The 22420-nt window shown below is 50.9% G+C and overlaps 10 protein-coding genes across 10 annotated transcripts; 4 read left to right on the forward strand and 6 right to left on the reverse strand.

Moving 5' to 3' along the window:
- Positions 1-49: 49 nt before the first annotated feature.
- On the forward strand, positions 50-3272 carry ARB_00474 (copper-transporting ATPase, putative; the record flags this gene model as incomplete). The annotated part of the gene is made up of 2 exons (XM_003013243.1): positions 50-215; positions 412-3272. 2 exons carry the CDS (start codon positions 50-52, stop codon positions 3270-3272), a joined length of 3027 nt encoding a protein of 1008 aa, XP_003013289.1.
- Positions 3273-3667: 395 nt separating this feature from the next.
- Positions 3668-4630, reverse strand: ARB_00475 (uncharacterized protein; the record flags this gene model as incomplete). Its single annotated transcript, XM_003013244.1, has 3 exons — positions 3668-4168; positions 4248-4493; positions 4571-4630. 3 exons carry the CDS (start codon positions 4628-4630, stop codon positions 3668-3670), a joined length of 807 nt encoding a protein of 268 aa, XP_003013290.1.
- Positions 4631-5242: 612 nt separating this feature from the next.
- ARB_00476 (uncharacterized protein) lies at positions 5243-6611 on the reverse strand (the record flags this gene model as incomplete). The annotated part of the gene is made up of 2 exons (XM_003013245.1): positions 5243-6500; positions 6559-6611. The coding sequence occupies 2 exons, from the start codon at positions 6609-6611 to the stop codon at positions 5243-5245; spliced, it is 1311 nt and encodes a 436-aa protein (XP_003013291.1).
- A 321-nt stretch (positions 6612-6932) lies between these two features.
- Positions 6933-7719, forward strand: ARB_00477 (uncharacterized protein; the record flags this gene model as incomplete). The annotated part of the gene is made up of 2 exons (XM_003013246.1): positions 6933-7107; positions 7211-7719. 2 exons carry the CDS (start codon positions 6933-6935, stop codon positions 7717-7719), a joined length of 684 nt encoding a protein of 227 aa, XP_003013292.1.
- A 441-nt stretch (positions 7720-8160) lies between these two features.
- ARB_00478 (uncharacterized protein) lies at positions 8161-8904 on the reverse strand (the record flags this gene model as incomplete). Its single annotated transcript, XM_003013247.1, has 4 exons — positions 8161-8215; positions 8294-8376; positions 8449-8703; positions 8893-8904. 4 exons carry the CDS (start codon positions 8902-8904, stop codon positions 8161-8163), a joined length of 405 nt encoding a protein of 134 aa, XP_003013293.1.
- Positions 8905-10050: 1146 nt separating this feature from the next.
- Positions 10051-11847, forward strand: ARB_00479 (uncharacterized protein; the record flags this gene model as incomplete). Its single annotated transcript, XM_003013248.1, has 1 exon — positions 10051-11847. One exon carries the CDS (start codon positions 10051-10053, stop codon positions 11845-11847), a length of 1797 nt encoding a protein of 598 aa, XP_003013294.1.
- Positions 11848-12915: 1068 nt separating this feature from the next.
- ARB_00480 (uncharacterized protein) lies at positions 12916-16446 on the reverse strand (the record flags this gene model as incomplete). Its single annotated transcript, XM_003013249.1, has 1 exon — positions 12916-16446. The coding sequence occupies one exon, from the start codon at positions 16444-16446 to the stop codon at positions 12916-12918; it is 3531 nt and encodes a 1176-aa protein (XP_003013295.1).
- Positions 16447-17506: 1060 nt separating this feature from the next.
- ARB_00481 (37S ribosomal protein S11, putative) lies at positions 17507-18214 on the reverse strand (the record flags this gene model as incomplete). Its single annotated transcript, XM_003013250.1, has 1 exon — positions 17507-18214. One exon carries the CDS (start codon positions 18212-18214, stop codon positions 17507-17509), a length of 708 nt encoding a protein of 235 aa, XP_003013296.1.
- A 197-nt stretch (positions 18215-18411) lies between these two features.
- ARB_00482 (uncharacterized protein) lies at positions 18412-20478 on the forward strand (the record flags this gene model as incomplete). Its single annotated transcript, XM_003013251.1, has 3 exons — positions 18412-18603; positions 18779-19737; positions 19875-20478. 3 exons carry the CDS (start codon positions 18412-18414, stop codon positions 20476-20478), a joined length of 1755 nt encoding a protein of 584 aa, XP_003013297.1.
- A 581-nt stretch (positions 20479-21059) lies between these two features.
- Positions 21060-22277, reverse strand: ARB_00483 (uncharacterized protein; the record flags this gene model as incomplete). The annotated part of the gene is made up of 3 exons (XM_003013252.1): positions 21060-21117; positions 21192-22216; positions 22275-22277. The coding sequence occupies 3 exons, from the start codon at positions 22275-22277 to the stop codon at positions 21060-21062; spliced, it is 1086 nt and encodes a 361-aa protein (XP_003013298.1).
- Between the last annotated feature and the right edge of the window lie 143 nt (positions 22278-22420).

Here is a 22420-nt window from a genome sequence, read left to right on the forward strand (position 1 = left end):
TAACTACTCTCTACTCTACTCTCTTTAACTGCTTGCTTGAACCACTGAAATGGCCTGCGGAAACAAGTCTGGATGCTGTGCGGGCGAGAAGAAGCCTCCAACAGCTTTCTCTTCCTCCTGCTCCCCGGCTGAGGACGACCGTGCAAGAGTCATGGCTCGTCTGCCTGGCCGGGATGCTGCCTGCTGCGATCCCGAAGCCGACGAGCGCTGCGACGGTCCGTCTTGTCTTGTCTTTTGTCTTTTGTCTTCTTCTGTTTAGGATAGAGATTAGAGATTAATGGATGAGTAGAAACCTGCATCGAGTCGCTGGCTGCCTACGAGTGCCAAAAGGCCTGCGATGACGGAGCTGCTGGTACCACAACCACTCCTATTATTCTAACTACTTATATATTGACATCTGGTACTAATCAGCGGTAGACGAACATGTCCATGAGCATGGAGACGACGGGAAGCATGGAGCAGTCGCCTGCAGCAGCCATCTCAGGCTCGCCTTTGAGCGCTTCAGCTCTTATCTCGAGACCGCCCAGTGCATCTGTCGCAGCGTCATCGCCAGCCACAGCCTCACTCCTTGCTGTGCCGGCCAGGCTGCCTCTTCTCACCCTGCCCCTAACCATGCACATAAACATGTCCATGAAGACAAGGATATTGACCTGGATGATACCTCGAGCTGCTCCGGACATGACCACGACCACGACCATGACCATGATGATGATACTCATAGTCATAGCCATGCAAATGACAATCCTACTGGCATCATCAAAGGAGCAGCCGTCGACCTGGAGAAATCTGCTGGCCACGAACACGTCCTCCTCGCAGTCTCCGGCATGACCTGCTCAGGGTGCGGGAACAAGCTCTCCAGGGCCCTCCAGGAGTCTCCCGCAGTCTACAACGTCAAGGTCAACTTCGTCCTCGGAAACGCAGAGTTCGATCTCGACACTGCCCACACCAGCATCGAGGCCCTCATCGACCGTCTCGACAGGCTCACGGGCTTCCGCTGCGTCAAGGCTTCCTCTTCCGCGGACGACCAGCATCTGGACCTGCTTGTTCCCCCAGGCACTGCTCCCAATGTCACGGTTGAAAGTCTGCCTGCGGGAGTCACCCAGGTCGACATACTCGACGCCAGGACAGTCCGCATTGCATTCGACCCCCTGGCCATCGGAGCCCGAGACCTGCTCCAGGCCATGGGAGATCGCACCTCGGGCCTCTCCCCAGTCAACAACCACAGGGACCCCGCCGCCTCCGCCGGCAGAAAGAGACTCTACGCCATGCTCTACAAGACCACTTATGCCGCCTTGCTTACCATTCCCGTCCTGGTGCTGGCTTGGGGCCACTCGCTGACTGGGCCGCGCACCAAGGTCATTGTCTCGCTGGTTCTGGCCACGGGTGTCCAGGCCCTGGCTGTACCGGAATTCTACAAACCCGCCATCACCTCGCTTATCTACAGCCGCGTGGTCGAGATGGACATGCTGGTCGTCATCAGCATCACCGCTGCATACCTCTACTCGCTCGTGGCAGTGGGCTTCACCCTCGCAGACAAACCGCTTGCCACGCCCGAGTTCTTCGAAACAAGTACCCTGCTCATCACCCTCGTGCTGTTCGGCAGGCTGGTCGCTGCCTACGCGCGCATTCGGGCCGTGGAAGCGGTGTCTACTCGCTCCTTGCAACCTGCTACTGCCCTCTTGCTTGAAGATGCCCATGCCGCTGCTGCTGGCCAGACTCGAGAGATCGATGCCAGACTGCTCCAGTTCGGGGACAAGTTTCTGGTCTCGCCGCATTGTACCATCCCCACGGACGGGAGGGTGCTCGAGGGGACAAGCGAGGTCGACGAGTCTATGCTCACGGGCGAGAGTCTGCCTGTTCTCAAGAAAAAGGGCGCCCAGCTCATTGCCGGCACTATCAATGGATCAGGCAGTCTCACCGCCCTCCTCACTCGGCTGCCGGGCAAGAACACTGTGGCAGAGATATCCAATCTCGTCGAAGAAGCCTCAAGTCATAAGCCTAGGGTCCAGGATCTAGCTGACAAGGTAGCTGGATGGTTTGTGCCCATCGTCACGGCCGCAGCGTCTATTGTTCTAGTGGTATGGTTGCTTGTCTGTCTGCTGGTGCGGCACCAGGCTGCGGGCGGCGCCATCGGTACCGCCATAACATACACTATTGCCGTCTTCGCGGTGTCCTGTCCATGTGCCGTTGGCCTCGCTGTTCCCATGGTCCTCGTTGTCGCCGGCGGCATTGCCGCCAGGGCAGGCGTCATTATCAAGTCCGCCGAGTCCACCGAGCGAGCACATCGAGTCACCGACGTCGTGCTAGATAAGACCGGCACCATCACCACCGCTGACCTAGAGGTCGTAGAAACAGTCTTGCTCCCGCAGCCAGAGCCAGAGTCACACCAGTATACCCTCTCCCTCGTCTCCGCCTTGGTCCGCGATAACAAACATCCCGTTTCCATAGCGGTATCCAAACACCTCGCCAGCCAGAACCAGAACCAGAACCAGGACCAGGACCAGGACCAACCTTCTCAACGCCTCGAGAACATCCGCATCATACCCGGTGCAGGCGTGGAGTGTGTCACCGACACCTCCATCCTCCGCGCCGGCAGCGCTCGATGGCTCCATGTCCAATCCCACCCTGACGTCTCCCGCCTCATCACCGGCGGCATGAGCACCCTCTGCATCACACGCAACGACACCCTGATCGCCGTATTCGGGCTCAAGAACAACCCCCGCCCCGAATCCGCGCGCGTCATCCAAAAGCTTCAATCTAGGGGTCTGTCAGTCCACGTCGTCAGCGGCGACGAGACCAAGGCCGTTGAAGAAATCGCTTCGGCCGTGGGTATTCCCACCGCCCACATCGCTGCTCGCCAAACACCTTCCGACAAACAGGCGTATGTCACGCGGCTGATGGAGCAGGGCAAAACAGTGCTGTTCTGCGGAGACGGAACTAATGATGCCGTGGCCATCACGCAGGCAGACGTGGGCGTTCAAATCGGCTCTTCATCGGACGTTAGTAGAGCTACGGCGGATGTGGTGCTGCTAGGTGGGCTGGAAGGCGTGGTAGTGCTGCTGGATGTGTCGCGGGCGTCGTTCAGGCGTATTGTGTTCAATTTCGTCTGGTCTGCGCTGTATAATGTGTTTGCCATCTTGTTGGCTGCGGGCGCCTTTGTGTATGTGCGTATCCCGCCGGCGTATGCTGGTCTGGGCGAGATTGTGAGTGTCTTGCCGGTCATTCTGGCTGCCCTGAGCATGTTCTGGACTAGACGCTCGCTGGCCGTTTAAGCTTGACTTTACTCGGCCTTACTTGATATGTTCGAGAGGGATATTGATCTAGGATTCTGGTAGGGCTCTAGAGTATGTATGTAGTTGGTGAGAATGATATCGGAGATCTACGTTGTCCCTTGCCAAATGACGCAGTTATGCATTATGCACAGCCCTCTTTATGAACAAAGCCGTCATCATGCATACTTTAATCTCACTTCATAAAACCACAAAACCAACATAAATAAATAAATGAATAAACAATCCAGTCAATCATTCATATCATGACCTGCGCTAAGGCAAAAAGCACAAAAGGCATACAATACGCCCAATCAACACCCCATACGCCCACTCCATTATCAATGTAAAAAAAAAAAAAGACGGTATTTTTTCTCTCTCTTGCTCACTCGCCTCGCTCACGCAACAGGCATACTCTCATCCTTCATAATCGAATCCCCGCCCTCATCCTCCTCCTCCTCTTCTTCCTCCTCCTCATCCTCCTCAAGCTCATCCTCATCCTCATCCCCTTCCCGATCCTCAATGAACGGACTCTCCATATCCAGCTCCCGCAACCGGCCCAGCAGCTTCTCTTGTTTTCGATCCTGCCATCTCGCCAGCGCCGCGCACGCATGCACCCTGAACCCAAACACCCGCGGCTCGTACCTCTGTCGCGACTTGTCCGGTATTAGGTCCGGGTATACCTGGAACAGCACGTTGTGGAAGGAAGACCCGAAGTACGCGCCGTCAACAGCGGCGTGTCGGGATGATTTGGGGTTATATATGTCTTCGCATTTGGCGCAGTATAGCTTTACGGGTTTTTGGCCGGGGATGTCGGATTGGCCCATGGGTAGGAGCGGGTGTTGCTCGCACATCACGCGCGGGCATTTGCCGAAATCTGCGTTTTTGTATTTCTCGACCTGCGCTCGTCAGGTCAGTTAGCGTGAGTACTTGGCGTAGGGTAACTTGGAGAAGAGTGCTGGGGGGGGGGGGATGTACCATTTTTGCGAGGCCGCGCGTGGTAACGATGTACCGGGCGTGAACCAGGCCGTACAGATGTCGGGCCGATTTCTCAATTTGTTCTCGTAGATCCTCGTCGGCGTCTAGGTCGAACAGGTCCGTCACCATGTCCAGCGCATATTGGTAGTATTGGACCTCGGTGTTGAGGCCCGTCAGGTTGAAGCGGTCGGTCAGGTACTCTTCGTCTATTTCGCAGAAGTATTCGTTGCCTCGGGAGGATATGAACTGTGCTCGCAATGCGTTAGTCTCGCGCACTCGAGCCGAGAATATCTGCGTTACACTGGTTCGAACGGGCCACTCACCCAGTCTCTCCAGAAGGACGTGTAGTCGCTGTCTGTGTCTGTGTTGTTGAACTCGTCCATGGCCTATGCAGAGTCACTATAGGCCGTTCTGCAGCTTTGAATAAAATAACCTGGTCGAGTGGTGGTCTTTGGGGGGTATTTTTTGTAGCGAGCTCCCACCCCGCTTTGCGTTGACGGTGAGGTTTGCCGTATCAGCTATTGATACCAGAGAAAGGATACGCTTCGTGTAAACAGGTACGACAGACGTGTCAGGAGCTATAGAGGCAGGGAAATGCAGGTTGTTCGTGGTCAATTATCTTGCATCTACAAACTTGGTGGCTTTTGATGTGTTTTTTTTCTTTTCCAACAAAACAGCTTCTGGTGGCGGAGCTTCCACGTGATGCTGCTTAAGCCAGTGGCCCAGCGCTACGTCTACAGATATTGCGATAGTAGATGGTTTTTTTATTTTATTGTGCATAGGTATATTCAACAGGAAGAGACGGCAAAGCAGCCAGTAGCATAGCGGAGATGGTATCTGTCAAACAAAGAGAATTGTAAATACACCAGTGAAACGAATGGAGTCACAAACAGACAGCGACAACGAACTATATACAATTGGATATAATCAAACGGGAAAAGGAAATTCGTATCAGAAGAAAACAAGGCAAGAAGATATAATCTATAAGGGAGGGTTTAACGGCTGGCTCGGTTGCATTCTTCGATAAACCTGCAAACTCCCTCAATGCCGCCGTAGTCGGACGCTGTAGGGGTTGGGTAGCGGATGTCGGGGAAGAATGCTCGATCACCAAGCTCGCTGATGCCAACGCTAGAAAAATCAGATGGTTGACGAGCCCATGGATTCTCCTCAGACAAGTTCAGGAGGGAAAAGTCACCCTCTGGGGTACCAAAGGGAGAAATGGACTTGTCCGAGAGCATCATCTCCTGCCAATTGACATACTCTGGCGTTCGCATAAAGGGGCTTTCACACGGACAAGATCCTGATTCAGAGTGTTGGTGGCTAGGAGCAAAGGGAAAGAGGAGTGCCATGTCAGCTCCATTTTTGCTCTCAAAGTCTTCGTCCTGGCCGACAACGCCCCTCTGAACACCAGCCTCGATACAAAGCCTTTCCACAGTATCCGCATCGCATCCTGGGAATCGAACGCGGATGGTAGACTGGTCTTGTAACGAGATGGGGAGATCTCCGAGTGTGGCGAGTTTCTTTAAATCGTTGAGGACGGCGGCGAGTTCCTTGAGCACGCGAGCAAAGTCTCCAGAAAGAAGGTCGAGCAGACCAGCAGAGTTGAGAGTTGGCTGCTCATCAGCGGCGAAAGATGATCCCTTCTGCATGGACTTGAAGCATCCAAGGGCAGTGATGGTTGGAGAGACCTTGAAGTCAACGTAGGATCCGGAGGCGGCTGGGGAGATGGCATCCATCTTGCGGCCGGCCTCTTGCTGCAACGGGGTTACAACTTTGTACTTTTTAGCACCAGTTCGCTTGTCAATACCGTCAAAGCGGATTCTCTGGCCAGACAGCCAGAACGAACGCATTGCTACGGAGACATTCTGGATAACCTGAGCGGGGCAAGTTGGAGAGCTGGAGAAGTATCGTGCTCCACCTATTCTCCCCGCACCGATCGCATATCCTCCTGCTGTTCGACAAAAGGCACCTCCTGTGAGGTTTGGGCGGAGGGCTGACGCAAAGGGAGTCCTCGTTGTCAACCGACTGACCTGGGTGGCGATCTTCAGCGGCTGAGCGGTTCTGATACCAGCGGCACGACTTGACACACGGCCAGTGGTAAAGGAACGAGTCTGTGACCTGAGAGCTGCAATGCGGTTCGCAGGAGTCCTTGCAGACGGACGAATATATGCTGGTTGGAGCTGGAGGGCTCGGGGTTCAGGGGCATCGGGAAGTCTGTTCCTGATTGCTCGCGCAGTCTTCTCGAAGGCAAACCTTAATGATGTCAGCCTGGCGTCCTTTCTCCTCTTAACGACTGAAAAGGGCCACTTACCTGGCTACCCGCCAGACCTTCGGAATGAGCTGATGCCCACTCGACGGCGGCATCGTGAAGAGACGATATCAAAACGACATCAACAACAACTGTGCAAGTCGAGGTTGAGTTGACGAGGAGAAGAAGAAGATCGGAAGATGAGAAGAACTTCTGCAGGTTTCGTCATAGGCTCAAGTTTTTCCGGACCTCGGCGAAAAGCGGAGTTATCGGAAGAACTATAACCCACTGTTGATGACTAAGCAATAATATCAAACCTTAAGTTTCTTAAGTGACGGCGAAAAGGAAGACAACGACGACGACGACGAAGTAGCTAGTCGAGCAGACGATAAAGCAAGAAAAGACAGCCGCCGGCGGGTTGCATTGCAACGGACAGGATGTCGTCTGGGTTTGTATCTGCGGGCGTGGAGGGGGAGGACTACGAAGGCAGCAAGCCCAATGACGAGTGGCTGAAGGTAAAACAGGAGCTCGAGGAGAGTCGCCAAAGGAGAGCTGCTGAAGGGCAGCAAGAAGGGGGGAAAAGTCTCTATGAGGTGTTGCAGCAGAATAAGGGTATGGCATGAATAAAGAACGCTGGTGTTAATGTTTCAATTCGGCTTCAGTCTGCTACTCTACTGCATTTTCTACTGGTGCTGACGGATGTGGATTACACCAGCTGCCAAACAAGAGGCGTTCGAGGAATCAATACGGCTGAAGAACCAGTTTCGAACCCTGGATGAAGACGAGGTTGAATTCCTCGATTCGATACTCGAGTCCACACGTGCCAAGGAGGAGGCATTGCAGAAGGAGACGAGTGAGAAGCTGGAACTGTTTCACCGGCAGCGTGAGGAGGCTGAGAAGGCTCTTCTGGATGCGGAGACTGGGAACGCTGCTGAGCTCGTTGGGCCTGCAGATGAAGGTGACAACTGGGCTATCTCAGGACGTAAACGTCGACGGCCCAAAGAGAAGGAAGGTGGTCTGCTAGGTCTTAAACGACGGAGGTCCGCTACCGCTGCAGAGAACAATAATAGCAACACCCACAGCAAAGATGGCAAGGATAAAGCAGTGGAAGGAGCTGAAGCCACTCAACCTCCGCCTATCAAGAAGCCAGAGCCGAGCATCCCGACAGAAACAAAGGCGTCAACCCTGGGGCTGGGTGCGTACAGCTCTGACGAAGACGACTGATGTGTGGCAGGAAGGATGCACGAAGGTGCGAATCTCCCATAAGGGGCGTGCAGCATGCACAGTTGTGTTCCATGCATGGTTCTTCCGCAGGCAAGGAGGTGAATCAGCATGGCTCCTAAAGTGAGATGCCAGCACTTATTCATCGGGCTGGGCATCAACTACCTACAATCTACAGGCTGAGCCTCCGGCTGCCTTTTATCATTACGTCTATCTACCTATCGGGGCGTGTCTAGCTGCCATTACAAGCTACAAGCTCGAGCAGGAGGGAGACTCAAAAAAAAGGCCCGATGAAACTATCTTATATTGATCAACGCATGGATGGCGATTAATTACAAGTATTAGCCATCACCTGGAACCCTGGAACCTCGCCACTGAGGTCGTTATCCGTCATCATTATGGTCGTCACTGCATCCGAGATAAATCCATTTATCTGCAGGGAGCTCAGCCATGCTTGACGTCCATGACGGTTCCGTTCTCGTCGACGTAGACGTTCATTCTGCACAGCCCGCGGGGTTAGCAGACATATACTAGACGACCAACTCAGCCATTAATATCGACAATTATATTAACACACCTCTCTGGTTTGAAGTCCATTGTAGACATGTCACCCGGCTTGAGAACTCGGTGTCCCTCTGGAAGGTCCTTCTTTGCAAAACACTAGGAAACAGGGAAAAAGCAATGTCAGTCAGTGCCAGAGTAACCGGCATGCATCAGCGGGCACAAGCTTACAGTCTCGTTCGACTCGGACTCTGTAATCTTCTTGCCCATCAGCTTGGCCGCCCAGGCAGCCTTGTCATCTTCTGACAGATTCGGCACAACTAGAGGCATGGTTGATGGGGTGGATGATGTAGATGTGAACCGTCCAGGGGCCAGCAGTTTCTTGAGATGATGCGCCGTCTTTACTATCGTCTTGATGAAGTTTGATATGGATGGAGACAGAAGATGAAGAACAGGAAAAGAGGGAGAGGAGAAGAAGAAGAACAGCTACCCCGCGGGGATATTTATATACGGAGCACGAAGTAACAAGATGCTCTGTGGCGAGTTGGATGCGACCTCAGCAGGCATCAGCATTTTCTTACTTCTCGACGTCATTTTCATTTTCCTACGGCATTTTCCTTCACCAACTACGGAGTACAAAAGTGAAAAAATAGAGAACAAGAAGTCGACTCGGACCTTGCGAGACATGGCTTAACTGAGAAGACTGATAACGGGCCTCTCTACTTTGAGATAAGTAGCAAGTATATACTTACATCGCCGACCAGGCTATGACATACACGGCTAGCTAAGTCTCCAGGCCATCCTGTTCGTACGAGACAAGCCATCTGACTAACAGACGCAGCGCACATCTGGCTTCGAAAAGGCGTGCATACAAGAAGACGCTACAGCGCACTAGTAGCGGATAAGGGGTATGCCCCCTGTTACGGATTACTCAAGACGGTACCTTGACGGCCACAAGCATACGACTCGTCCGGGGCTCCCCTGGATCTGCTTGTCATCGGTGGGGGGACAATGGGCAGGCCGCGGAGTCCTGCTCGCGTTTGTCAGGTCCTTATGCATGGCCCTTTATAATAATAATGTGCTGTTTCAGCTGCCGTTTCTCCTTCTACGGAGGATGCTGTCCTCGCAGCCACTGGCGGACAAGACCATCCAAAAATCCACGGATCAAAAGAGGGTGTATGATGGCCGACGATGAACGGTACCGCTCGTTACAAGCCAATACGGACCAGTCTTTTCGCAGCCTTCGCCCGCCTAAAAAAGTGTGCAATTTATAAAACAATAAATTCTCCATCCACCTGCAGGTGGGCGCTTCGTAAAGGAAAACTGCGAAAGAACTTTAAGCCTTTTCGTTCGTTTTTGCTTCTCCTGGCGGACGCCAATCGCCGGGATGAGAGGGAAACCGTTTGACAACCTCCCTCGGACTTACATATATCAAAGAGAAGCGGCTGCTGGCTAGGCTTACGCACTGCTCTCCAATTCCTGGGTTAACTAGCAGAGCCAAAGACCCAAAAAAAGAAAAGGAAAAATCTGACGGGTATTTCACTGGCTTGACCATGCTTGCCCGTTGTCCATCGCTCGTTCGGCCGTGCAGATCAATCTCCTCTCAAGACTGTCCTTGCCTGTGACCAGGTAAAAATAGAACGATTCCTCGACCAGTTCGCAATCACATCTCACTGCTGTTGAATTTTCAACAGAAGGGAAAGCCCTTCTCCCACTGCAGTCTCTCGTTCACCATACATCTACTTCACTCCTTCATGCGCATCGCCATCGACTGGCGCATTGTCTTAACCGTGTTGCCGGAGGGCTCCATCCTTTGACCCAGCACGTCCAATCATGTTACCGCCGACACTCATTCAACTACTGCTGCTACAATCATGCGCTGCTGCATTAGCAACCACTCCGTCAATACGCTCTTCCGCTCGTCCAGACTCATGTTCTGACCAGCTTGGCTGTCTAAATCAAGACGACTCAAAATTACCACGGCAATTTGACCATCTCTGGATATGGGACGAGATATCCAAGGCCAAGAGAGCTGATGACGATAAAGGGAAAGGAGAAGGACGAAAAGAAGGTGGGCGCGGAAAAGAAGGAAGCCAGGGAGAAGATCAAGAAGGAGGACGTGGACCTCCACCTGGTCCAGAGAACAAACCGCCGCCTGGACGTCCTGATAAGAACGATCGCCCTAACAATGACGGCGATAATAATGGGGGGAATAAGGATAAGGATGGTAAAGGAAGCTCAGGAGGCCCGAAAACAGGCAGTGGTAATGGCGGGGGAGATGAAAAAGGAGATAAAGATAATCCAAAAAAGGGCGGAAATGAAGGTGGAAATGGAGGAGGAAAAGAAAATGATCCTGATCCCCCAAAGAATGAACCCCCAAAGAATGAGCCGCCCAAGAACGATCCCTCCAAGAACGATCCCTCCAAGAACGATCCCTCCAAGAATGACCCCCCCAAGACTGACTCTCCTCCATCCGTTCCAACGCAACAACCAGACCCTCCCAAGGATCCTGTTCCAAACAGACCTCCTCCAGACCCAATGACCCAGCAGCCAGACCCAGCGCCTTCACCTACCCGGGACCCCACGACTGAAAAGGATCCTGGGACTCGGACAAACGGACCACAACCTACACATGAAGACCCTTCCTCTTCACAGTCCCCGCCCCCAGAATCAAAGCCAAGCGCGGAACCAACCGAAGCTCCAACTACTACCAAAGATCCAAAACCAAATTCTACAGATCCAGTGCCTGCAAGCTCATCATCAGAGCCATCGGGGTCATCCAAGTCCCCAGAGCAAACAACATCACCAACCGGCGATCCAGCAGAGTCCTCCAATGTCCCACCAGCTCCAACATCTTCGTCTTCCTCTACTCCCGTGACCTCTTCTACCACTCCCCCGGGCCCTCCCAAATCGAAAGGCAGTAGTCTAAGCAAGGGCGGTGTTGCTGCTGGTGCGGTATTCGGTGGATTCGTCGTTATCTCCCTGATATTCCTCACATTTGTCTACTACAAACGATGGAAACATACTAGGGAGAACCAGACCGATGAGGGTTCCAGCAGGCGACTCTCTCCATTCCCCCCAACACCTCCTATGGGCAATGTTCAACAGACTCAAACTGGAATTGTCGACCACAATGAGTCAATGGCATATGATCACAATATGAGCTCATTTGGTGTCCTATCAAGCCCTTCTCAAGGGGACTCATATCCTCATAGCATGGAGGAAAAAGGCATTGCTTATTCTACATACCCCTCCCACCAGGATGCCGCCTACCAGCCATCGTTAAGCCAATCTGCGCAAAACGAGTTACACCTACCTCAAGGTAACATGGGTAATACAACCCAATCCAACTCGCTCATTGCCTCCAGTGAGCATCAACATCAGTACATGGCATACTCGCCAGATTTGATGGAAGATGAAAAGACTGGCTTCCACGCAGTTGGGGCACCCGGTCTTGCTCCACTACCCGAGTCGTCCCAAGAGAATCTACATCTACACAATTCATCAGAAGAATACAGGCGGCCTATACCAAAAAGATACAGTGCCGTGAATTCACACCAAGCAGGACGAAACAGCCTCATGCAACTTACGAGTCACAACAATGCTGTATACCCAGCAAACTCGCAATAACCGTGTACCTAGGGAGTCCTTGTTCGCATATTTATTTCTCGTCTCGCCTTTGCTTCTTCCGGATGCTACTTACATCAAAATCACTGATACATACTTGTGGTGGACTCCGCTTGCCGATGAAGTCATTTAACCGTTCATTCCTGGGGCCATTCTTTTCATTTTTCCATTTTATTTTTACCTCTGCTCGCGCAGTGATTTCCTTATATATCCGATCCTTCTTTTTGATCTCCTTGTATTATGAAGTTTCTCTTGCTTCAGATCCCAATTCCTTATTCCATCTCAGGAATGGGACACCTACTCCCTTGTTTGGGTGCTATTGCTTCCTTTTTACGTTCTCTTCTCCTTTCTTTTGCTTTCTCACTTTCCGATCAGCTGGATTTTCTGTTTCTAGGCTCGATTCGTTCGCCAGCCATCAACTACTCCGTTATTTGAGCTTGTACGCACACTGTGTGGGGTTAGTACTACTATTTTGGCAAAGCTCTTATGGGATTTCTTTCTCTTTTTTTTCTTTTTCTTTTTTCCTATTCGCTTTTCTTATCAATTAGATACTGATGATAGTTGGATCCCTATACCCAGATGAGGACTGGTTGTAGATGAATGATAAATAAAGGGTTAATTCTACGGTTTTCTGTTTAAATTTATGTTTCGTTTTTTCTACAAACCTACTATACCATGAAATAAATTAAATAACTGGGGTACACCAGGTAGATTTGAGACACTGGGCTCCATTGATATACCGAAGTGAATCATCTTCCCGCACCTGGCCCATAACCATGGCGCAGTGTGAGAAGTCTCTTATTAGAAGAAGTATCTGAGAACGAAAACGAGGTAAAGTCATACAGGAGATAAAACAAAAACAAACTAACGCTGTAGAATTAGCCGCCGTTGAAAAGAAAAAAGAAATATTGCGGCTAAACCAGCTAAGTTGCAGGTTATGTCACCTTTTATTTACTCAAGAATAACAAAGAAGATTTGAATGGGGCGTAAAAAGGGGAAGCAAGGGGGATATATCTCCAGGAAAAAACAGAAGATGAGATATGAGGGATCCGGATGAGTGCAATCCAGTATCTAGCCTTTGATCATCCGTAAACACCGTTCCATGCGTTTACCACGTTCTTTCTCTCGTATGAGCGTTGTCTTGACAAAGTCTCGAATGGCCTTTCTTCCAGTTTGCTCTCTCCAAGAACTCCATCCAGCAAGTTCGCCAACGACAACCTCCTTGTTCCACGAAATTTCTTTTCTGACTTCCTCAATCTCAGTCGTCAGTGTGGCAATCTTGCTCTCTTGCTCACGGATAGAGCGTTGGCGAGATTCTTCAAGCACAGAGAAGTTAAACTTCCGCGGTAGTGATGAGGAAGCGACTGCGGAACGGGCACGGGAGAGTGACCGCTGGGCGGAATTGAGTGTCAGAATGAGATTGTTGGGCCGGGAGAGGGAAGTGAGCATTGCTCTTGTGGTATTTTGGGATGAGGTGAGTGCGGCTAAAAACTGTAGCAGGGGAGAGGAATCCGTTGATGAGAGGTTGAAAGAGGATACGAAGCGGTGGAAGGCTCGAACATATTGATGTGGAAGAATGTTTGCAGGCGGCTGCAGTGACGAAAACATAGAGCTGCAGAGGAAAAGAGCATCTGCAAAGTCTGTAGATGCATTTTGCAATAGGTATCCGCAGCAGATCAAGTTTCGGGTTCCTTCATTGACAGATTGGACTGCGTCTTCGGCGTGGCTTAGAATCTGTTGGGTGCTTCGTATAACTTCTGCAGACGCAGGCTCGTAATCATCCATTATTGATTCAGCAAGGACTGTAGCCTTGCGTGCAGAACGCTGGTCAATCATTTCTGTTTGGATCTCAGGGACAAGGAAGAATTCCCAAAGTAATTCGTGGGTCGAGAAAGTTGGGTGAGCCAATAGAACTTTCAGCAGTCTATCCAAACGTTCCTGAATATCATGCAGAACAGCCCTCGAGGGCTTTGAAGGTATTTGAAAGGGAGATCGGAAATGAGGCATCTCAGGAAGATATGATGCAGGGTGTTCTACCCGGAGAAATCGAAGGAGATTTTCAAAGTCGTTAAGGCTGCGCCGGCAAGTTGTGACTGTGTACGTAGTCGTGCGAGGTGCTTTTGGATCGGGAGAAGGCGGACTGGGAGAAGGAGCACCAGATTTGATAATGAACCGTATTCCAAAGTCTTCAACAAACAGAGATCTAACGACACTTGTTGTACGGTTACTCGCATCGGGCGAGGATGGGAGTGGACTGGAGCAGAGAACCAGATCATCTATTCGGTTCCTGATTTCATCGTCTTTGGCAAGTTCTATTGCTGTAAGCCCACGGGATTCTCGAAGATGGACATCAACGCGAGGGTCAGCAAAGAGAGTCCTGACAAGGTCAATTCGACCGTATTTGCTAGCCACCATCAACGGGGTAAATCTTCTGTCATTTGTATAATTGGGATCTCCGTCACACTGCCTGAGTATTCTAAGTAGTATTTGAGGATCGCTGACAATATGAAGAAGGGTATTTCCTTTTGCATCAACATGATCATCCAACCGTAGCGGTTTCCCATCGTCTTGGGCCTGGGTCGCTAATGTCAACGCTTCATTCACCATGGGGTTGTAATCAGGATGATCGTAAGACCTGCACAGGGCGAATAAAGGCGTTTGCCCGTTTCTGTCTCGCAGCGTCCAGGGGAGAGATTTTCCCAGGCGTGAAAGTAGCGCGGGTGAGTTGAAGAGGTAGTGTGCAACGGTGCGACCCCTATTATCGGCCTTTGCAAGGTACGAGACCACTTCAGATTCGTTTCCCTGGAGAATGTATTCAATGAGGATGTTAATGATTTCGGTATACGCAAGTTGAACGGCAGCACTCAGTAGTGTAGTCCCCTCGCTGTTTGTATCTTGAAGAATGCTTTCCCGAGGATAGTACTCGCTCAAACTCAGCAGATAGCTCAGAGCTTCTGGCTGGCAAGCTTCGACAGCCATCATTGGGACCGAATGTCCAGACGGATCTTTGGTTGCAGTTAAACTCTGAACTGATGTATCGCCCTCTATTCCACCTGCTATGGATCCGAATGTAGTAGAGCGTGAAAGGAAAGACGTGGTTGATGATTCCGACATGCTCCTTGTATCCATCGATACCTTCTTCCGGGGCTTAGGTCGCTCCATGGTTGTTGTAGGTTGATCCCATGTTTGGAAAGGGAAGACATGAGCTAGTCTAGGCGTTTCTGGCACATCATCTTGAATGGCACAACTTGATTCTGAAAAGAGCAGCTTATGCCTGTTGTTTGACACTCCATTTGGTACCGGCTGTCGGCGCTCATTTTCTTGACTCTTCGAGTCATCTTGTTGCTCATTTTCACAATCGTTTTCATCAGTGACTGGGCTTGATGCCCGAAGTTCCGGTTGTAGAATAGCGGTCATTTCCGGAATTTTCCCATGCTTGGTTGCTGACCAAAGGCGTTTATTTCTCGAGCTCGCTTTTCTTAGGCCTGCAGAGTCATTTTGAAGGTATATCAAGACTCCTTCAAATGTACTGAGTGCGTATCCAGATTCTCCAGATTCGACATCATCTACAAAGATGAAGCGTTGCATGTATAAGAGCCTGGCATAGAGGTGCCGTACATGTGAGCGTATGACAACTAGCAGTAGCAGGGAAACAAGCACATCAGCATTGATAGTGAGAACAGAAGGCTTTTCGTTCTGGCTGTCTGGTGCAACCGATGCCTGGTCTATGGTAACAATCTTCACGGTCTTCAGGAGTATGGCAAGCATGTCCTGTGGGCATTTTGCATCTGAGATCTTTCTGAATTCCTCGACCGCTGTTGCGATGCGGCGTCTAAGATCTTCTCTGCCCTCATGGCCACCTTCAACCGGTATCCCTACCTGAGATACATCGATATTCTCCATCTGGCGAACGCGCAGGTCGAGGTCTAGATCATCAGATTGGCGACACTCACAAAGGCGAGGGAAAAGTAGGCTATCGTGAACTTGCTCTAGTACATAGCGTTCAATCAGACGTTCAACCATGGGGCCAGTCAGATCAGTGGTAGCACCAAGAAGTGAGAGTTGTTGTTTATCCACAAGACGAAAGATGTCAATGGCTGCGGTAACTGCAGTGTCCAGAGCATTTCTCATTACATCCTCTTCATCTTCATACTGCTCTGAAGCGCCAAATGGTAGTGAGTGGGTAGAATTTTGTTGCAATGAGTAAACCTCACCCCGGTCAGTTGGACGTTCCGGTGCCACAGGGGATTCGGATGGTGGTGGTGGAAGTGGTTTGCCTAGTTCTTTGCCAAATTCACGGAAGAGACGGTCCAGACCGGGTTTCATCTGCTTTGCAATCAAGGGAAATTTTGACAGCAGGTCACCAAACGAGGATATCTCATTGCGATGGTAGTTGGCCGGGAAAGTAGAGGAGGCGTCCAAGCCCGAGCCATGGCGGAGTGAGACACTGTCCAAAGTACCCGGAACTATAGCCTGGACAATCTGACCAGGTTCGTAGGAGCCGACTAGAGGTTTGGAGATGTAGTAAATGAGCCACTGCTGGGAGCTGTCGTTTGGCGAGGAATAAAGGACGTCACTGAGCAGCTGGGCATGGTTGACCATCTTAAACCCCTTATTGCTGTAGACCACCGACTCTTTGATGACGACCGTCCGTCCATTTGCCGTTGCCATTTGCCATGCTTTGCCCTTTTGATCCCTTAGCGACGAAAGCTCTTTAGTCGCAGACGAACCCGGTGAGCCCGTAATTCGCAGGATGTGACTGGCAAGAAAGTCCTCGGAGGTGACCAGGTCGGCATACTGCGCGCCGGACTCTCGATCCCGTGAATTAATAAGAGATTCTGTCAGGGGGACCAGAAGAATCTGTCATGCGGTCAGCTAGGTGTATTCTATAGAAGATCGTATAGATGTGTAGATCTTTGGGGGGATGGGAGCATACATGGCTCTCCACGGGAACACATTGCGACGGCAGAGAGCTCCGGAAAAAAGAGCGGAGAAACGGGTTTAGAGGGTGCATTCACACGACATCGGACGACCTGGCGGACGGGTCCCGCCGCTCGTCAAGAGTCCCACGCAATGGCAATGGTCTGCGGTGATGATATCCTGGCCTTGGGGGGGGTTGAGGCCCGGAGGTCGATGGGAGCAAGCTAGGGAGCAGCGGTAGCGGCGTTAAACAGCGAGAGATGAGCCTCACAGGTCCGGACTGCGTGTTATTGAGTAGACACTGTCGCCTTCAGCTAGTCTGTTGTCCCCTGGCTGTCTAACTGTCTGTCTGCCTGTAGTTGTTTGAAGTTGAGCTTCTCTTCTTTTCTTTCTTGCTGCTTATCTGGAGCTTGTGAAGATATAAAGAAGCCTAGCGATAAGGGATTCACGTGATCCAGCTTTCATCGGATATTGGGAGCAGGACAGAAGTGGTGTGAATAACATCAGCTGTAGAGGCTGCAGTGACAGAGGGACAGTGGTAGATTGGCAATAGAAAAAGGAGAGGCCGGGTAGGACATGTATAAGATGCTAGCTATAACAGTATTGAACATGGTAGTATACATAGAACGTTGACTCGGACAGCCGGGACAGCCAGAGGCATCATCAAAAAAGAGTCAAGGCAGCCACGGAGTCAAGAGAGCAAAACAAAAAAAGAAGCCAGAAGAGACAGCTGAACGACAGTCTAACCGAGCCGTCTTACTGCTGGGCTTCGTGTGCCGCCGAACTTCAACCTCGTCGAGTCAGACACCCGGACGATTCTCTCGCGAAGGACCTTGCCCTCCTTTCCTAGCAGGACCTTGGTGAACGCTTCTCGACCGGGCCCAAAGCCTCTGAGGATCACTTCCAGCCCGTTGATCTGCATCAGAAACCCTCGCTCCTGTATCTTGCCCATGGTATAGACGGCCAATTGGTGCGCAGCATCGTAGTCTCCTCGGTGGCCCTTGCGGAAACCAATGTTTCCTGTGCTGACGGACATTAGCACATCGTTGTTCGGTTTTGTCAACGTAGCATGGACGTTTCGCCTGTGGGAGTATATGTGTAGGCGGTGAGGAAGCTCGGTTGTTCGTTGTGGGTTCTGGATGAGGCTGGACACTCTGGATATGACCTCCTCCGTCGTTTTGGAGTTAGAAGAAGCTGCTGCCTTCGATCGTGTGGTCTGGGACAGTGTTGCGAGTCGCGAAGGGCCAACATTCTTGCTCTGGCCTCCTAGCAGCCGGTTCTCGAGTTCGCGGTCGTTTTTACTCTGCGTCTGCGTATCCTTGGAGGCTGTTCTGTATTGCGCTGTCGACGAGAAGGGCCGTCGCAGTAAAGGACGGATGGAACAGCCCTGGGCTTCTCCGGAGAGAGCCAACGACCGCAAGGCCGTCAACAACGGTATTCTTCCACTCATAGGTGATCAAGACGGCGTCCGGACGTTGCAAAAAAAGTCAGGTAGAAAAGGTCGTCCTGGCGGTCAATGGCTCCAAAGCAGCTATCTCTAGTAACTTTTCATAGCAAACAAGCCGTCCAAGTGCCCTGTCAACTCAGTATCGCGTAGTGAAATGCTCAACCGTCGTCGTCCTCTCGTCCTTTTGCTGCGCTTTTTCGATGTTTCTTTTCGAAGTTTTTTTTTCTGCTTCCTTTTGCCGGCGCTTGGCGCTTGTAAAACCCAAAAAGGCAAAAAAGAAAAAGAAGCTCCAAAATATTTTCTTCATCGACTTTCTTTTTTATCCAGCTTTTCTCAACGCAGCAGAAGGCGAGCAGACACCACCGAGTCTCTACGACGACGTTGGGCTATTCGTACGGAGGGGATTTTTTTCTATTCGGGTACTGGAAGGCTTTGCACGGTTAATTGTTGTGACGCTCTTTTTTTTTCCGCCTCGGAGTCAACGGAAAATTGAAAACACCCCAAAGACTTCACGACCTTGCGATCAAATAAAGACGCCCTTTCGCTCGCCAGCTAGAGGAAGTATAGAGCATGATTGGAACAGGAGCACTCTCCCAGCCTGCCGCTGCGCGGTTAGTGCTGCGCGGATGCTCTCCTTTGACCTCTACAGCAGGCGCCCGAGGACATCTTGCTGGCCGCCGGATAATTACCCCAACCACTCTTCGACACTTCAGCTCCCCAAATACCATTCACACGACCTCTAGCCCGATTATCCCTTCGACCACTGGACTCTCTCACCTATCGAGACATGCGAGCGACCCTCTGTGGGTAATCCTTGCTACCAAAAGATCGTTCCACTCCGCACGCACCCTCCTACAGCAGCAGCAACAAAAACAGCAGAACCCTACGGATTCTTCCGCCGAAGGCTCTGCGAAAGACCAAACTTCGAAGGAAGAATCGAAGGAAGAACCGAAGAAAGACGGAGAAGAGGAATCTGCCGATTCCAAGAAGGAAGATGGAAAGAAAAAGGAAGAAGCACCCCCACCCCCACCCCATGGTGACAAAACCCCATGGCAAGTCTTCACGGAGACTCTGCGATCCGAGTTTAAGGCCTCAAAGGAGTGGAATGAATCTACCAAGGCACTTGCTTCTTCCGCCCATCAGTTCACTGAGAGTGAGTCTGTAAGGAAGGCTAGATCCGCTTACGAAGCTGCTACCAGCACCGCGTCTTCTACGACTTCTTCGGCATTGAAAAAGACTGGAACCGTAATTGGCAAAGGTGCTGCCTGGACATGGGATACCACTGCTGTCAAGGGAATAAGGAGTGGTGTTGCGGCAACCGGAAGGGGAATTGAACAGGCCACACGGCCTGTCCGAGAGACAAAAGTGTATAAAACTGCCGTGGGGAACATGAAGGAAGTCATAGATGATGGAAGCAGTTCTCGATATGGCGGATGGATCGAAAAGGAAGAGAGGCGGAAACGACGAGAGCAACGTGAATTGAAAGAAGGCAGTAAGAAGGTGGAGCGTATGGAAGAAGACCCAAAGTAAGTTCTATCCCTCTTCTTCATCATATCGCTGAATATGTGGAACTAATTATATTGCCCATCAGTGCGGGAACCAATGTCACACTTCATAAAGATGCAGCTTGGAAAGAATCGTGGCGCGAATTCAGGGACACTAGCCCCATGATGCAGCGTCTTTTCTCCTTGAAGAACACTTATGAGGAATCCGAGAACCCGCTTATAAGCACCGCCCGAAGCATATCAGACAGAGTAGCTGGTTTCTTCGCAGAAAACGAGACTGCAATGGTAATCAAGGCCTTCCGACAAATGGATCCAAATTTCCAGATCGAACCATTCCTACGCGAGATGCGAGAATATATTCTGCCAGAAGTTCTAGATGCCTATGTTAAGGGAGATGTTGAAACTCTTAAGCTATGGCTGTCCGATGCCCAGTTCCATGTCTACTCTGCCCTTACAAAACAATACAAGACTGCTGGCCTCAAGTCTGATGGCCGAATCCTTGATATCCGGCATGTCGATATCTCTCATGCCCGTATGCTGGAGCCCGGTGATATCCCAGTTTTTATCATTACCTGCAGGAGTCAGGAGGTCCATGTCTATCGAAAGGAGAAAACTGGCGAACTCGCCGCCGGCATGGAAGACAGGGTACAACTCGTCACCTATGCCATCGGTGTCACTCGAATTCCAGATGAGGTCAACAACCCCGAGACTCGTGGCTGGAGATTGATTGAGCTGCAAAAGTCTGGCAGGGATTACATTTAAACCTGTATACCTACTTACCCCTTTGTTCTTCTCATGGCATCCTCAAAACCTGCCTGGAAACAACTTCATTAAAATCTACAGATGCCTGATATTACTGGTCTATACGAGTGCGATATTTCCCTTCGAGCATAGCATTTCTGTCACAATAACCCCAACCCCCCTTCTCTCTAACCTGTCCCATTTGGCCACTGCTATTACCTCTTTCTTTTCTTTCCGATGTTTCAAAAATCTAGCTGTATACTACTTGGAGTCCAATAGATGTGCTGACGGTGGAATAACGTGTTTGAATATGCACGAGATCCATTTTCTGATGACCGCGAGCAAGTTCTTTTTCATCTTTTGTTTAAATACCTTGATTGGCTCGCATATCGCCCTATCTCTTCTCACATACTGTATATATATGTTTCAATTTCTTGGACTAAATTACGAATACAACTTTATAATATGAACGACCTTCAGGGATAGTTTCATATGACGAAAAGTAGCATTGACTGACATTAATCATAACGGCACCATCTAAACCTTCCACGTCCTAGGAGCAACCAAAGGGAAATAGCAATCTCCAAGCTGAATTACTTCTTTTATGGGCTTGGGCCCGTACCGCGGCCACCACCTCTTCCTCCCATGAAATTCTTTGCCCTGAAGATATTATGTTAGTAGTTGAAAGCTCCACGAGGAAGTGATCAAGAAAAAAAAAAAACTAAAAAACTTACATCTCGGCAATGCTGGGATCGTTCATAAGGGCAGACATGTCAGGAAGACCACCTGAGCCAGATCCTCTGCCACGGCCGCCTCCAAAGTTCTCAGCCATCTGTCTTAGGGCCGGGTTGCTCATCAAGTTATTCAGCATATCAGGGTTGCTCATTATATTCTGGGCCATGTTAGCGAACATAGGATTGTTCATGAGCGTACTGAAGTCAGGCATGCCGCCTCCACCCCCACCTCCAAGCATGCCTGCAAGGGAGGATAGATCTGGCATGCCGCCTGGAGCACCACGAGTGGCTCCAGCAGCGTCATCAACAGCTTCGGCCGGGGGTTCATTCTCAGTCTTTTCCATTTCAGCAATGCGCTTCTTAGCTGTCTCCAGGCCTCGCTTCATGGCATCACTGCCACCGTTGCCTTCAGCCTCGATACCATTCTGGTAAGCCTCTGCGGAGCCTTTGGCGTCTCCCAGAGCGAACCTAGCGAGTCCAAGTCGGCTCCAGGCCTTGACGTATTTGGGGTCAGCAGCAACGGCAACCTCAGCATCCTCAGCAGCTTTTGTATGGTCCCCAGAGGCGGAGTATGCAGCAGCACGATTGGATAGGTAGATAGGGTTAGCAGGCGCAATGTCTAGAGCGCGAGTATAACAGTCAATCGCGGCAGGGTAATCTTTGCGGGCCATAGCAGCATTTCCCTCAGACTTCAGCTTATCGGACTCAGGAGTTGGAGCGCCAGCTGGCTGAGAAGGGGTTTTGCTAGGCTCCTTTTGTTCCTCACTGGGGGCGGCTGCGGGAGCGGTACCCCTGGTGTCTTTCACCTTTTGGTAGACACTGAAGATGTTCACTAGAGACTGTCCGCCCAAGGCGTCTTTCATGGCAGCCTCATCAGATGGATCAACACCAAACGTGTCCCCAAGGCATGAGGTGGCGATCTCTATCGATTCTGAATGCTCTGCGGTAAGCGTTCCATCCTTGAGACTGGTGTTGAGGAAGTCTATTATGGCCAACACCAGCTGTTTCTGCGAGTCTGAAGGAGCCTAAAGGCCAAGGTTAGTTTTATGCGACCACGTCTAGCTAGGAGGATAGCAACAATACCATTGTGAAGAGGTAATAATGCCCTGCTCTTCTCTTCTGCCTGTTGGAGGTGGGATGTTTTTTACTTAGTTGGCCTGCAGGGCCATGTTTGTTCTATGCGTTTCTTTTTTCCTTGAGAGCTCCCCGAGCCGTCAGATGGTCACATG

The sequence above is a fragment of the Trichophyton benhamiae genome (genome assembly GCF_000151125.1).
Source record: "Trichophyton benhamiae CBS 112371 chromosome Unknown contig01356.0, whole genome shotgun sequence".
NCBI classification, from domain to species: Eukaryota; Fungi; Ascomycota; class Eurotiomycetes; order Onygenales; family Arthrodermataceae; genus Trichophyton; species Trichophyton benhamiae.